The following is a 16602-nucleotide window of genomic DNA, read 5'->3' as shown; positions in this document are numbered from 1 at the left end:
TTTTTTTTATATATTGTGAAAGATAATGTTACGCCGAGTAAAATGATACCCAACATGTCACGCTTAAAAATTGCGCCCACTCGTGGCATGGCGTCAAACTTTTACCCTTAAAAATCTCGATAGGCGACGTTTAAAAAATTCTACAGGTTGCATTTTTTGAGCTACAGAGTAGCTCTAGGGCTAGAATTATTGCTCTCGCTCTAACGATCGCGGCGATACCTCACTTGTGTTGTTTGAACACCATTTTCATATGCGGGCGCTACTCGCGTATGCGTTCGCTTCTGTGCGCGAGCTCGTCGGGACGGGGCACTTTAAAACATTTTTGTTTTGTTTTCTTATTTATTTTTATTTCGTTTTATAATTTTTTACACTGAAATAAAAAAAAAAATTTGGTCACTTTTATTCCTATTACAAGGAATGTAAACATCCCTTGTAATAGAAAAAAGCATGACAGGTCCTCTTAAATATGAGATCTGGGGTCAAAAAGACCTCAGATCTCATATTTAGGCTTAATGACAAAAAAAAATGTTTCTTTAAGAGGCTGGGCGGGACTGACGTTTTGACTATATTTTTACTTTTTGCTATATTAAATACCCCCCCCCTCCCCAAAAAAAAAATTCTTCCTCAGTTCAGGCCAATATGTATTCTTCTACATACTTTTGGTAAGTAAACGTATATTGATTGATTTGCGCAAAAGTTATAGCGCCTACAATATAGGGGATCTATTTATGGCATTGTTATTATAGTTTTTTATTTTACTACTAATGGTGGTGATCTTTTATTGGAACAGCAACATTGTGGGGGACAGATTTTTTGGGACCATTGACATTTATACAGGGATCAGAGCTAAAAATAGCCACTGATTACTGTATAAATGTCATTGGCAGGGAAGGGGTTAACACTAGGGAGTGGTTAAGGGGTTAAATGTGTGTCCTAGGGAGTGATTCTAACTAGGGGGGGGTGGGACTGATCGCTGTTCATACTTAGTATGAACAACAGATCTGTCTCCTCTTCCCTGACAGAACGGAGATCTGTCTGTTTACTCTCAGGAGCGATCGCGGGTGCCCGGTTGACATTGCGGCCGCTGGGAATGTGCATCAGCTCCGCCGTTGCACTGTGGGAGCATTCTCCCCCTAGTGGTCTTAAAGCCACCGATGTATAGCTATGGAGATTTGCCCAGGAAAGCCAACCTGCCACAGTATAACTGCGGCGGCTGGTCCTCTAGTGGTCAATTTATTATTAATAAACTATTTCAGGCACCACTCTCCTTTTAAAGCCTCCAGTCTGTTATTCTAACTGAATCAGCATTACCGAGTGATTTCCATCCTTGTACTTGTCAAAACTGACACCTGTGTTAACGAGAGAATCACTGATTTGATGTCATCTGGTCCTTTTGTGGCAGGGCTGAAATGCAGTGGAAATATTTTTTTGGGGATTAAGTTAATTTTAAAGGCAATACATTGCAATTCATCTGATCACTCTTCATAACATTCTGGAGTATATGGAAAATGCCATCATAGAAACTGAGGCAGCAGACTTTGTAAAAAATTATATTTGTGTCATTCTCAAAATGTTTGCCACTGTTGTATACATTTGTTCTTGTTTTTTTTACTATTCTTTGTATAGGCACACTGTGCTGTTGTGTATAGGTGAAAAACTGCTATATGTCTAACTAATAGGTCTGTGATAGGTCACACATAATTAATTAAATACAAATATCTTTCTAAACGTATCTTCTTTTAAATTACATCCATACTGTGCTGCTGTAATTATCTCTTCTTCTTTTTATTGTGACTCAGAACTTCTTACTGTTTTAGGTTAATTTGTGTTCAGACGTCTCAGTGTAATTCAGAGAAAGCAATATGGTGCACGCAGTAAAGGTGGATAAATAGTTATAGATCAAACTTTATTAAAACAGGTCAGAGGCAAGTTCACTTCTGTCTGGCATTAATGCTGCATGGGTGTAAAAAACTATTTAGGGGCTCATTCATACCACATTACACATGCTGCTGCATCAATCACTTGACCTCTGAAAGGTTTTACCCCCTTCATGACCAGAGCATTTTTTGCTATTCAGCACTGTGCTACTTTAAATTTGTTTCACATAAATAGAGCTTTCTTTTGGTGGTATTTTATCACCACTGGGTTTTTTATTGTTTATTATATACATGTATATGAAAAAAAGACCAACAATTGTGGAAAAAATATATATTTTCTACTTTCTGCTATAAAACACATCCAATAAATAAAAAAATAAAATGTCTTTGTGAATTTAACCTAAAATGTATTCTGCTACATATCTTAGGTAAAAAAAATATTAATTGGTTTGTGCGAATGTTATAGTGTCCACAAACGATGGTATATACTGTATAATGGAATTTACAAAACTATGACGCTATATTGGCAATGGGGGTGATCAGGAAATTATAGTGGGACTGTGATAGGGTGGTAAGCAATCTGACGCTAACAGACACTATCTGGATGAGTCACTGACACTGACATCACTAGTGACACTAATACAGTGATTATTGCCAATACTGTACATAGATACTGTACTGATGACACTGCCTAACAATGTGTAATGTGTGTTGCTTAAACTTTTCTATCTGGCTGTTTTTTTCTCCCTTTCTTTGTAGGGAGAAGAAACAGCCAGATCGCTGTTCCCTGCATACAGAGTTCTGTGTTTTTGAACACACAGAAATTTTGTCTGGAATCAGCTGATCGGCTGTGTCTAATCACGCACAGCTGATCAGCTGATTCCAGCCAAAATCATTGGCTGGGATCAGCTGCTGACAGGTGCTGTGTCCAATCACAGCATGGGTCAGCAGGGAGTGCATGCATGCCAATCATACACATGATCCCTTTGTTATAAAACATGTGCAGTAATATCAAATATCTTAAAACATTTAGGCTAAAATGTATTGTGCTACGTCTTTGGTAAAAAACAAACAAAAAAAAAACAATAAGTGTATATTCATTGGTTTGTTTTTTGACAGTTATAGCATTTGCAAACTATGGTACTGGAATTTACTCAGCTATAGACGTTATACTAGTAATGGCGGTGATCAGCGACTAGTGTGACTTTGACAGCGTGGCGGCCAATCTGGCAAGAACAGACATTGGCTGGGAGGGTCACTAACTGACATTGACGTCACTAATGACACTAATACAGTAATCATTGATAATACTGTACACCAGGGGTGTCCAACCTTTTGACATTTCTGGGCCACATTGGAAGAGGATTTGATTGGGCTACATTTGCTCGGCACGGCAGCCTATTAATTAGAATGGGCTGCTGTAGGGGTGTTAAATTTAATCGGTGCATCGCAATTCGGGTGTCCCCGATGCGGCACCGATGCATGCGACCGTAATAATCGATGTTTTGGCCCTGCCCCTCCTGGGAGAGCGCTCCGTACCTTATGCCTTGTGTTTGTATTTGAGGCGCGCACATGTGACTGCCCGGCCCGCCTCTCTCTTACGTCCACGTCTCTCCTCTCCCCTATACGTAGACTACGCAAGCTGTACACTTTGGCGCTCTGGTGTTTTTGCACATGTTGCCATGTGCTGCGTTAAGACAGAACTTATTGGGTGTCCAACCAGGGCCGATCCTATACGCTCACTATGCAAGGGTACCCGCCTTGCCCTCATGTCATAGCGCAACAAAAACAGCAAGAAACACTAGTGCTAAAAATAGGTGGATAATGATGATAATGTTGATAAAGATTACGATCAGATCAGTAGAAAAGCTGTAGCATGTCTGCAGTCTCTGATCATCTCCTGTAGCATGTCTGCAGTCTCTGATCATCTCCTGTAGCATGTCCACAGTCTCTGATCATCTCCTGTAGCATTTCCGCAGTCTCTGATCATCTCCTGTACCATGTCCGCAGTCTCTGATCATCTCCTGTACCATGTCCGCAGTCTCTGATCATCTCCTGTACTATGTCCGCAGTCTCTGATCATCTCCTGTACTATGTCCGCAGTCTCTGATCATCTCCTGTACTATGCCCGCCGTCTCTGATCATCTCCTGTACCACGTCTGCAGTCTCTGATCATCTCCTTTAGTATTTTGGGGGGAGAGCCATGCGCACTTGTGCTGCAATCGTGATGCATCGTGATGCATCGCGGAATCGAAACGAATCGTGGACTTGATAATCGCAATCGCATCGAATCGTGAGACCGGTGAAGATGCGCAGCCCTAGGCTGCTGTGCCTGCGTTTCATGCAGGAAAACATTCCTGTACCATTTTTAAACCGCAGCGGCTGGGAAATTGCATAGTGCTTGCCACACTTTCTGCTGCGTTTTTACATGCATAGGGGTGCCATTAAGAATGACTAGCAACACCATGAGTCTGTAAAGAGCAGCGCATTTTGGCTGCGGGTGGCTGCAGGTGTGGGAACAGCTGTGATTCCCGCAACCGCCCGCAGTAGGGTGAACCTAGCCTAAATTCACAGACAGTTTGTAAAATTTGTGATTTTACATCTGTCTGTTAATAGCCATTACAGACATTCATGGACAGATGTAAAAATCATGGATTTTGCAAACTATCCTTGAACTTAGGGAGAGCAGAGAGCTCACTGGAGGGGAGAAAAAGGATGCCCCCCTCTTCAGTCTTCTTTTTTTTTACCTGCTGATTCCAGGAAGACCTTTCAGAAGTGATTTATGCAGATAGCAAAGTAAAGAGGCAGCAGACAGAAATTACACTTAGTGCTCTTGATTGAGACAAGTACACACTATAGAGCGATATGCTTTGTTCATATTTCATATCAGAGGTTTACAGCCACTTTAATCAAACATGTTTGTGGATAGTTTTAGTTGTGTTTCATATTTATTCTCCTCTTTGAAAAATACATTTTTCATGAGTCAAACTGTTATGCTGCGTACACGCGATCAATTTTCGTCATGAAAAAAAAAATTGTTTTTAGCATGTCCAAAAAACGAAGTTTTTCCAAATTCATCATTAAAAATGACGTTGCCCACACACCATCGTTTTAAAAAAATTATGAACAAAGCGTGGTGACGTACAACACGCACGCCGGCACTCTAAAGAGGAAGTTCTATTCGCCTTTGGGCTGCTTTAGCTGATTTTGTGTTAGTAAAAGACGATTCGCGCTTTTCTGTCTGTTACAGCGTGATGAATGTGCTTACTCCATTATGAACGGTAGTTTTACCTGAACGAGCGCTCCCATCTCAGAACTTGCTTCTGAGCATGCGCGGGTTTAAAACGTTGTTTTAGCCCACACACGATAATTTTTTACAACCCAAAAAACGACATTTCAGAACATGAAAAACGATGTGAAGCCCACACACGATCATTTTAAATGACGTTTTTACAAACATAGTTTTTTTTCATGCCGAAAAACGATCGTGTGTGTACGCGGCATTAGAACAGGTTTCCAATGAAAAAAAAGGTGTTGATTTTTTAACTATAGTAACGTAAAATCTTCATGGCACAATGATTAGGTTTCTCCCAGTGTGAGTGAAATAATGAAATCTAAGAACAAAAAAATCAGCATTCCATTTTGCTTTGCCTTCCCAAGAGAAATCATAAAAATAATAATGAGGTCACAAAGGCCAAGAGTAAATTACTGTCTGTGATTAAACTACAGCAATAGCTGTCTATTAAAAACCAGATTTCTCTGCCGAACAAAAATGTAAAAAGGAAATATAGTGAAAAAGGTCTCGATTAAAAGAAAACTTTGGAACACTCTTGTTTTGCTGAAAAATTGATCTAAGTACAGGGCTTCTCAATTTATATCGGGACAGTGTTCCAGAAATGAGCGTCTATTTCAAATATTGCATAATTTAAACATTTTTTTCTATTAAAAATATTATGTAGTAACTCCAAATCTAGAATCATAATTTCGAACCCATTACACCCTTCAAAAATGAATAATGGAACCTGTCAAATATAAAAAGGAGCTTTGTCTGTCATTACTGGTTCAAACTACAGGTCAAATATTAACGAATCTCTATAAAATATTAAACTTCAGTGAATACCTGCAGAGTATCAAAATTTAGGAAACCACCAAAATTCTGTGAATCTATAAGGCCTAGTACACACGAGAGGATTTATCCGCGGATACGGTCCAACGGACCGTTTCCGCGGATAAATCCTCTCGAGGATTTCCGCGGATTTGGATCCGATGGAGTGTACTCACCATAGGATCGAAATCCGCGCCGAAATCCCATCGCGATGGTGTGTCGCGCCGTCGCCGCGATGATGACGCGGCAACGTGCGCGACGCTGTCATATAAGGAATTCCACGCATGCGTCGAATCATTACGACGCATGCAGGGGATCCATTCGGACAGATTGATCCGGTGAGTCTGTACAGACCAGCGGATCAATCCGTTGGGATGGATTCAAGCGGATAGATTTTAAAGCATGTCTTCAAATTTGTATCCGCTTGAAATCCATCCCAGGGGATAAAAATCTGCGGAAACAGATCCGCTGGATTGTACACACCAGGGGATCTATCCGCTGGAGCCGGTCCGCGGATCAATTCCAGCGGATGGATCCTCTCGTGTGTACGGGGCCTAAGGGGTATCAATCTTCAATGAATCTCTGTAGAATAATAAAACTCAATGCACACAGCATTGTATATGTATAATGCCGCGTACACACGACCGTTTTTCATGATGAGAAAAATTCATTTTTTTAAATTGGTTGTTAAAAAAACGGTCGTGTGTAAGCTCCAGAGCATTTTTTGCGACGAGAAAAATGGCCATTAAAAATTTAGAACATGCTCTATTTTTTCTCGTCGTTTTTCACGTCGTCGTTTTTCTCGTCATGAAAAACGGTCGTGTGTACACTTTAATGATGGGGGGAAAAAATGCGCATGTTTAGAAGCAAGTTATGAGATGGGAAAATAGCATAATCAGCCCAAAGGGTGGCACCATTCAAATGGAACTTCCCCTTTATAGTGCCGTCGTACGTCACCGCGCTTTCCTCAAGCATTTTTTATCACGATCGTGTGTATGCAAGGCAGGCTTGAGAGGAATCACGTTGAGAAAAACATAGTTTTATTCCATGACGTGAAAAATGGTCATGTGTACGCGGCATGAGACCCAACATGTTTCCCTGCAAACTGGAATCAGCTCTATAACCTCTGTTATTTCAACCCTTACCATGTCATTGAAACAAAATGGGCAATTTGGAACGTGATGCTTTTTCAAAATTGGTCATTTATTTATTTATTTATTTTATTTATTAGAGGTTCTTAAAGAGAGCCATCAACTTATGCAGCACTTTACACCTACTGTATTATTGTACATTCACATCAGTCCTGGCCCTCAAAGAGCTTGCAATCTAAGGTCCCTAACTCACATTCATACATATACATAAAGGGCTAATTTAAATAGGAGCCAGTTAACCTACCAGCATGTCTTTGGTATGAGGGAGGAAACCCACGCAAAGACAGAGAGGACATGCAAACTTACATATTATACTATTGTAAAATAGGATTCAGCTTGAATTAATGTGATTACATGGGCAGGTTTTCTTGTTTCTTTATGGAAAGAAGAGCCTGAGCAGTTAGAAGTACCTAGCACCTCAAACTGCCTTTTGGTAACATGTACAATATACAACAAAACAACAAAGCGCTCAGCATAAATGAGTACATCCCTTTCAAAAAGTAAAATTAAGATTTTAATCAATATCTCAATGAACACAAGAACAATTTCCAAAATTTTAACAAAACTGAGTCTTAATAGAACATTTCTTTAGCTCATTACATTAAAGTAAAGTTAATAATATAACTTAGATTACAACATCTTCAGTTTTACTCAAATTACTTGATGCAAAGATGAATACACCCCACAACAAAAACTACTACATCTAGTATATTGTATGACCTCCATGACTTGTAAGAACAGCACCAAGTCTTCTAGGCATGGAACAAACAACTTTGCGACATATTGCAACATCTCTCTTTTTTTATTCTTCAAGAACTACATCTTTTAGAACCTGGATGCTGGATGGAGAGTAATGCTGAACTTTTCTCTTCAGAATTTCCCATAGGTATTCGATTGGGTCCAGATCAGGAGACATACTTGGCCACTGAACCACTTTCACCCTGTTCGTCTTCAGAAATGCAACAGTGGCCTTAGATGTGTGTTTTGGATCATTTAAAAGTGAAGATAGAGGGCGCTAAATACCACACATAATAAGCAATAATATGCAATAATCAGTGCAGGTGCCAACTGAGCTAATCTACCACTTATTGGCAACGATAAGCTGTCAACTAAACAAATAAATAATGTGAAAACACACCAAATTCAAACAAATATATATATATAAATTGAAGTCCCTGCACTGATTATTGCATATTATTGCTTATTATGTGTGGTATTTAGCGCCCTCTATCTTCACTTTTAAATGTTCACAAACTAGTATTGTCCATGAGGAGCAGCTTTTTGTATTAATTAACTTTCTTTGGGTAATTAGGCGCGGAATTTTTACTTTATACACTGTTTTGGATCATTGTCATGCTGGAAAACCAAGGGCACAGAGTGATGGGTAGCATCTTCTCGTTCAATATAGAGCAGTACATCTGTGAATTCATGATGCCATCAATGAAATACAGCTCCCCGACACCAGCAGCACTCATGCAGCTGTATGTTTCACTGTAGGCACAATGCATATTTCTTTGTACCCCTCACCTTTGCGACGTCATACAGTTTTGAAGCCATCAGTTCCAAAAAAACATTTATCTTGGTCTCATCACTCCAGAGTACAGAGTCCCTGTAGTGGTCTTCTTTTTCAGCATGGGCCCTGGTAAATTCTAGGTGGGCTTTTTTGTGCATGGGCTTTAGGAGAGGCTTTCTTCATGGATGACAGCCATGCATGTCATTCCTCTGCAGTGTACGTATTGTGTTACGGGAAACAATCACCCCAGTTTGGCTTTCTACTTCTTTAGCTAACTGCAGTGAAATTGTATGCCGATTTTATCCAAACCTTCTCGTCAGACGATGCTATTGTCGAGGTGTTAACTTCTGTGGATGGCCTGGATGTCTCTGTGAGATGGTTGCAGTTCCATCTTTGTTACATTTTTGCATCACTTTCGCTCCAGTATACTGACTGATAAGTAAAGCTTTGCTGATCTACTTGTAGCCTTCACATTTCTTGTGTAAAGAAATTATTTTCTTTCTCAAGCCTTGTGACATTCCTCTTCCATGTGGTAAATATACAAGAACAAGTCTCCTGCGCTCTGATATTTTATGGGGAGTACTATGAAGTGGAGCAGTTCAATTAAAAGTTATCATCTAGAGTCTTGCAGCCCTCCTCAGAATCGTGGGAATTCATGAAACTATAAAAGAGAACAAAGAGAGCGGAGGGCGCACCGACCTCGTGTGATACTGATAAAATATATTTATTCCAATAGTAAAATCAATGGTTATACTCACAAAATTGGAGTTAAAATCAGGCTTTAAAAATAAGTACAGCAGATGTCCAGCATCGTCAGTGGAACACGAATAATCGTTTGAACCAATCAGTAGATGTAAAAGCATTGATTTTACTATTGGAATAAATATATTTTATCAGTATCACACGAGGTCGGTGCGCCCTCCGCTCTCTTTCTTCTCTTCCATGTGGTGCCATTGCTGACAGGGGAAGGGGTTTTCTTTAAGTAACGCCCTTTTATAATGAACTGTCTGCTGGACACCGGTTTAATGAATAATTTGACTCGCCTGTAGTTAAATTCTTGTTAATTAGGATTTTGTTGTCTTAAATGTAGCTTTGCTTCTAATGCTGCGTACACACGATAGGTTAGTCTGATGAAAACGGTCTGATGGACCGTTTTCAGCAGACCAAACCGATCGTGTGTGGGCCCCATCGGTTATTTATCCATAGGTTAAAAAAATAGGAACTTGTTTTAAAATTATCTGATGGATAAAAAACCTATAAAAAAAAACGATCGTCTATGGTTACATCCATCGGTTAAAAATCCACGCATGCTCAGAATCAAGTCGACGCATGCTTGGAAGCATTGAACTTTATTTTTTTCAGCACGTCGTTGTGTTTTGCGTCACCGCGTTCTGACACGATTTTTTAACTGATGGTGTGTAGGCACGACTGCTCATCAGTCAGCTTCATCAGATAACTGATGGAAAAATCCATCAGACCGTTTTCATCAGACTAACCTATCGTGTGTACAGGGCATTAGACTTTCATTGGGGTGTATTCATTTTTACAACATGGTCTTAAATGAACTTGTTGGGAAAAATACTTTTTTTGTGTGTGTGCAAATTAACAAATCTTGGTTGCAATCAACTGCCCGCATTTGTGGGAGTATTTTGTAGTATAGTGTCCCATAGAAAATGTTGATTCTTAAAGTAAAGGTTTTCTGACAAATATGTTGGGGTGTACTCATTTATGCTCAGCCCTGTACATCATGGCTAATTCTGCATATAAAATCTTAAGAGAAAGTTAGATTAGGACTACCAACCTTCATTGGTTAAAGGGTAATTTTAAATTTGTGGAAATTATATATATATATATATATATATATATATATATATATATATATATATATATATATATATAAGATTATATAGCATATACAATTTCTACAGAAGCCATGCTGTATTTTTTTTTTAACTGAGTATTAGCCATGCTGTAATTTAATGCTATTAAAAATTACCCTTTTCTGTACAATTCGATGAAATATGGTAACCTGGAGGCATTCTGCACACAGTTGGTGAACTCAAAAAAATGTAATTTCCTTCTTAAGTGATTATCTCCAATCATGTCATCCAAGTCTCCCCAAGGTCTACACTATGATACAAGTCAAACCTTAGGCCCCCCCTAATGTACATTTTGGTGAGATATTCCCAAACTGTTAATCACTTTTAAAGGAATACAGACACTATAGCTTTCCACATTGGAGCACAGGAAGTGCATCAGCTGATTGAGAATGAAACAGACCCTCCCATTCAGAACAAGTATGCAGTCAGTCTAGTGGAAAAATAGCTATTTCTTCAACAAAAGTTAGGAATCTACTACAAAGTTTGTTAAAATTCCTGCAATATACATCACCCAGAGGGGTTTGTTTTTTCTCACAAAAAGTTACTCTTTAATGATTACTGTTCATTAAATATTAACTAGGATAGACTGTGTGTTCAGAAGGCTCCTGGTTATTTTTTGAAACAGGCCCCCATCTCCAAGCAATAGATCTCATTTATGTATACCTTGTACAGTGTGTCAAAAAATGTCTGCAGTCTCTGACAGTCTTCTGGTATATGGGTTGGTTTCAGTCTCGTGTTATCCCCATTGCTGATGGGGTATAGTCTACCTAGTAACAATAAAAGCACTCTTTTCATTGCAGTTTATTGGTTTTAGTTTTTGTTGTAGTAATATTGTGGTGGGCAGGAGCAAAAGAAGTATGATCAATATTTTTTTATATGACGAGACAAATTTCAAGTGTACAGTGGGAATGATCATTCAAGAGCCAAAATTCATGCATCGTGGAGAGAACCTAAACATGCATGGGCAACATTGAGCACAAATAAAGTCACAGTAATAGACAGCCTGACAGACATTGTATATTTAATTAATTTAAGTCACTAAGTTTTTTTTTTATAGCATAGTAGTACAGCCCCTGACTGGGTTTTATTACTAAAAGAAATAAATATTCCCAAGTGTGCTGTCCTCGTACAATTAATGCAATGTAAATCAACATATCTGGTAATAAACAAAGTACTATGAGCATATAATCAACTCATATCATAGTTAAACAATACAGTATATCAACAACAAGATCACATATAACATAAAATATAAATTGTAAAGTTCATATATAATGTGCAAAAAAAATAAAAAAATATGTTATGTGTGATCTTGTTGATGATATATTTTTTAAATATGATATGAGTTGATTATATGTTCATTGTATTTTATTTAGTTTATTACAAGATATGTGAAAAATACAGTACAGCGCTTCAAAGTGAAATAAGTATATAAGATTGATCCTATATACAACAATGATAGAGAAGAAAATCATCTCACAGTGGCAGTTCATAAAGATAATTCATGTGAAGAAACCAGTGAAAATAACACAAAAAAAAAACATATCTCGAACGATCAGACAAAAGAAAAAAAGACCATAGCATAATACCATAAAAAATTGAAAACTTACGAGATCGTAGAAAGTTTAATGCGATAAAATACAATGGAGGCACGGTGGCTTCTCCTGTCTCTACTGTTGGTGAAGCCGCCGTGCCTCCATTGTATTTTATCGCATTCAACTTTCTACGATCTCGTAAGTGCATAGCTTGGCCTAATAAATTCAATTTTTTATGGTATTATGCTATGGTCTTTTTTTCTTTTGTCTGATCGTTCGAGACAACAGATACCACTTCACATACCCCACAGAGGGTCCGGAGGGAGACCTAAAATCCCCAGGCTTGTTGAGATCACTGTAATGGTGGTCACTTTGACAGGGTAAGGAGACTGCAATACCACTTTTTGGGTGTCTTCCTGGTGGATGAAGTTCTCTCCGTTCTGCAATCTCTTTCTTTGGGTGTTTATTTGGATTTAACCCCCTAAGGACTGATTCATTCTGCAAAGATTGATTTTTCTCTTGTTCCTTTTTTATTTAATTTAGTGGGACTTATTTCTTTATTCACATATGTTTTTTTTGTGTTATTTTCTCTGGTTTCTCCACATGAATTATCTTTATGAACTGCCACTGTGAGATGATTTTCTTCTCTATCATTGTTATATATAGGATCAATCTTATATACTTATTTCACTTATTTTGAGCGCTGTACTGTATTTTTCACATGTTTTAGGAATTTTTTGTATCACAAATTTTTTGGTACTGGCAGCTAGTTATTAATTTATCACACATCATTTGTGTATTATATTCACAATTTATTTAGCGCTGTGTTTTCCTTTGGGATTTTTTTTTGGTTATTACAAGATATGTTGATTCACATTGAATCAAGTGTATAAGGACAGCGCACTTGGGAATATATTTATTTTATTTCATTTGTTTCGCATCCTACTGGGATTGGTGTTTCCCATGCAGCAGTCCTTCATTTTCAATTACAATTTAGTTTGTCACTTAGTTATTTATTGATATTCACTGAGTGAATAAGGCAATTGATTTGCAATATTTTCAATTATTCATTTTTTTTTCAGCAAGCGCACGAATATATTTTGATTCAAATATTTTGTTTGGATTTTATTGCTGACTGATTTCCCCATTACAGAGATTTACTCTCTCTATTTGCCCTTTTTCTGCTATGCCAGCATGGAACACCCAAGCAGGAGTGCAACAAGAAGCATTTTTAATGAGAGAAGGATGTATTTTAAGGCATTTTCAAGCAAAAATTAGTCACAAATAAAAACTTTCAGGGTATAGAACCATAAAGAGATAAAAAAGGTGTGATAATTCAATCGGGCTTTGAAAAAAGAGACAGCAATACACTGATCATAGGTTTATTGCTTAAATCTAGCATAAAACTATGGGGATGCTGCAAAGGAACACAACCTTGTGAATTCTACCCTCCCATATCAGCCTGGTTACACAATCTGTGCTGTATAATGTTTGTAACATTATACAAGATAGTTTGCATAACCAAGCTTATTTAGTAAGCATGAACATACAAGCCTGTAATCCTTTGATACATCTCCACTATTCCGTAGCAGTCTATTATCTGAGCAGTAAACTCTTCAGTAGTTTCCCGCTTACATAAACAGAGCTGGGTCACAAAGTGTAAAAGATTTGCGATGCAGCAGCACTTTATTTTCCAATGAGTTATTAGTGCAGCACAGCCGTTTTCTGAGATAATAATGGAAAAACACCACCACCATGTTCCCCCTTGTTATATTCTTTACAAAGTCCCGACTGCTCCATATAGCATTGCTTGATTATCTTGACCATCTTTTATCTAATAAACTGAATGGAAACCTTACAGCGTGAGTGAACTCACTGTAATACGGTTACATTGTTGTGAAAAATCAGCATAGCGAAATGTTTGACAAAGAACATTGGTGGAAGTTAAGTTCAGTATGATACTTGCCTCTCTGATAAAATACTTAGGATTCCATGGCACATTAGTGGATACTCTCTGCCTGGCTTCTGCCCTCTGCCTCTCCTCCAGTTGGTGTTTGTGCTCTGTTGCGGTTTCAATGTTTTTTGACTGTAGGGCATTGGTGACATTTTCCCAAATGCGCCTGAGGAAAACAAAAAGGCATTATGAAACATGTAAACATCTTTAGAAAATGGCATAACACATGAATTACAACTATGATAGATAGATAGATAGGGGTCACACTAGTGTATAATGGGTGTTCAGAAACACAAAGATGAAGTAAGCTGCTAAATAACAGCCTTTAAATTAGTTTTGGCTCTCATGTAAATAATGTTTTTTTTACATGGTAACTAGTAGTTGACAACTATGGCATTTGTAAAAATGATTGCTGCATGAAAGACTTATGCCGCGTACACACGACCGTTTTTCGGTTTGTAAAGAATGAAATTTTTAATGGTCTAGAAAAAACTAAGGCCCAGATTCTCCTAGATGGGCGTAAAACTGCGGCGGCGTAAGGTATGTCATTTACGTTACGCCGCCACAAGTTTTACAGGCAAGTGCTTTATTCACAAAGCACTTGCCTGTAAAGTTGCGGCGGCGTAGCGTAAATCACCCAGCGCAAGCCCGCCTAATTCAAATTAGGCGGGTAGGGGGCGTATAGCATTTAAATTAAGCGCGTTCCCGCGCCGAACGTAATGCGCATGCGCCGTCCCTAAAATTTCACAACGTGCATTGCGCTAAATGATGTTGCAAGGACGGCATTGGTTTCGACGTGAACGTAAATGGCGTCCAGCCCCATTCACGGACGACTTACGCAAACAACGTAAATTTTAAAATTTTGACGCGGGAACGACGGCCATACTTAACATTGGTTGCCCCTCATATAGCAGGGGCCACTTTACGCGTCGCAAATCTAACGTAAACGTAACTTCACTGCGTTGACCGCGCGTACGTTCGGGAATTCGCGTATTTTGCTGATTTGCATACTCGACAGGGAAAACGACGGAGGCGACACCTAGCGGCAAAAAAAAAATAGCATTTAAGATCCGACAGCGTAAGAGCCTTACGCCTGTCGGATCTAATGGATATCTATTCGTAACTGATTCTAAGAATCAGTCGCATAGATACGACAGCCCAGATTAGGACTTACGACGGCGTACATTGTGTTGCGCCGTCGTAAGCCCTTTGAGAATCTGGGCCTAAGTTTTTTTCAACCCGATCGCTAAAATGGCCTTGCCTACACACGATCGTGAAAAAAAAATGCTCTAGCAAAGCGCGGTGACTTACAACACGTACGACAGAACTATAAAGGGAAAGTTCCATTTGGATGGCGCCACCCTTGGGGCTGCTTTTGCTGATTTTGTGTTAGTAAAAGACGATTTGTGCTTTTCTGTCTGTTACAGCGTGATGAATGTGCTATCTCCATTACGAACGTTAGTTTTACCAGAACGAGCGCTCCCGTCTCATAACTTGCTTCTGAGCATGCGCGTTTTTCACGTCGTTAAAGCCCACACAAGAACATTTTTTCCGAAGTTAAAAATTACAACGTTAAAAACGTTGTGAAAAATTAGAGCATGTTCGAAATTTTTAATGACCATTTTTTACATCGTGAAAAATGCTCTGGAGCCCAGACAGGATCGTTTTTAATGACATTAAAAAAAAACTTAATTTTTTACAACCCGAAAAACAGTCGTGTGTACGCGGCATAAGTGCTACTGATGTCTGCTAATTGAAATCGTTTTTAACAATATTGCATGCATTGACTGCATTTACCTTCTTGTTCCTTGTGATATCTGTGCAAACACACACATTAAGCAGACCATAAACAGAGCACGTTTCTTTCCTGCATCCATGGGTCTCCTGCTAGGAGAAGACAGTGATTATTGCTAGTGGCTATAACAGCCGCTAGCAATAATCGCATGCCAATACTGGCAGGCTGGCTCTTCCCAAGTTGATAGATCAACTTTGTACATACAGCCTGTGGTTTGAATTTTGTCTGGATCCTGCTGAACCAGCCAAATTTCAAACTGTCTAAGGGCTCATTTACGCTTGCTTCGACTTCAACACACACATACCCCCCGCCTACAGCTTCAACATGCTTTCTTGTATGTGTTTTTTATATTTCGGTGGTGCTTTTTTGAGAAGCTTGGCAGATGCCCTGCGTGTGTGTGGTTATCTCATACCTGCAATTTCTCCAAAGCAAAGTGAAGCTAAAGCTGAATTAAAGCCTCTCAAAAGCTGAAGGTACTTCAAGTGAGCTTTGCCATAAACTTCTATGGAGACACTTTGAAGCATCACTAAAGTGAAATGGGGTATAAGTTTTGAAGCAAAGCCAAAGCAAAGCAAAGTGTAACCAGGACTGTAAGCTAACCATTTTATTTAGTGACAGGTGCTTTGTCTGGTGTTCAGTGACCTTTAACCAAGCATGTCCAAAGCCATATTTTGAAGCAAGTGTAAACAAACCCTTATGCCCCGTACACACGAGGAGACATGTCCGATGAAAACGGTCCGCGGACATCGGATTTCGGGACGCTGGTTACACGTCATAACCAGTGGACATGTC

At 38.9% G+C, this 16602-nt stretch overlaps 1 protein-coding gene across 1 annotated transcript in view; it reads right to left on the bottom strand.

Moving 5' to 3' along the window:
- The window catches only part of OSBPL10 (oxysterol binding protein like 10), a 592524-nt gene that overhangs the window by 23693 nt on the left and 552229 nt on the right, over window positions 1-16602 (bottom strand). Inside the window, exon 11 of the mRNA XM_040353085.1 lies at window positions 14028-14181. Within this exon, the coding sequence (XP_040209019.1) occupies window positions 14028-14181 (154 nt within the window). The remainder of the gene's footprint in view (window positions 1-14027; window positions 14182-16602) is intronic.

This window comes from Rana temporaria, chromosome 5, assembly GCF_905171775.1.
Source record: "Rana temporaria chromosome 5, aRanTem1.1, whole genome shotgun sequence".
NCBI lineage: Eukaryota > Metazoa > Chordata > Amphibia > Anura > Ranidae > Rana > Rana temporaria.
This window is presented reverse-complemented; position numbering and strand designations above follow the sequence as displayed.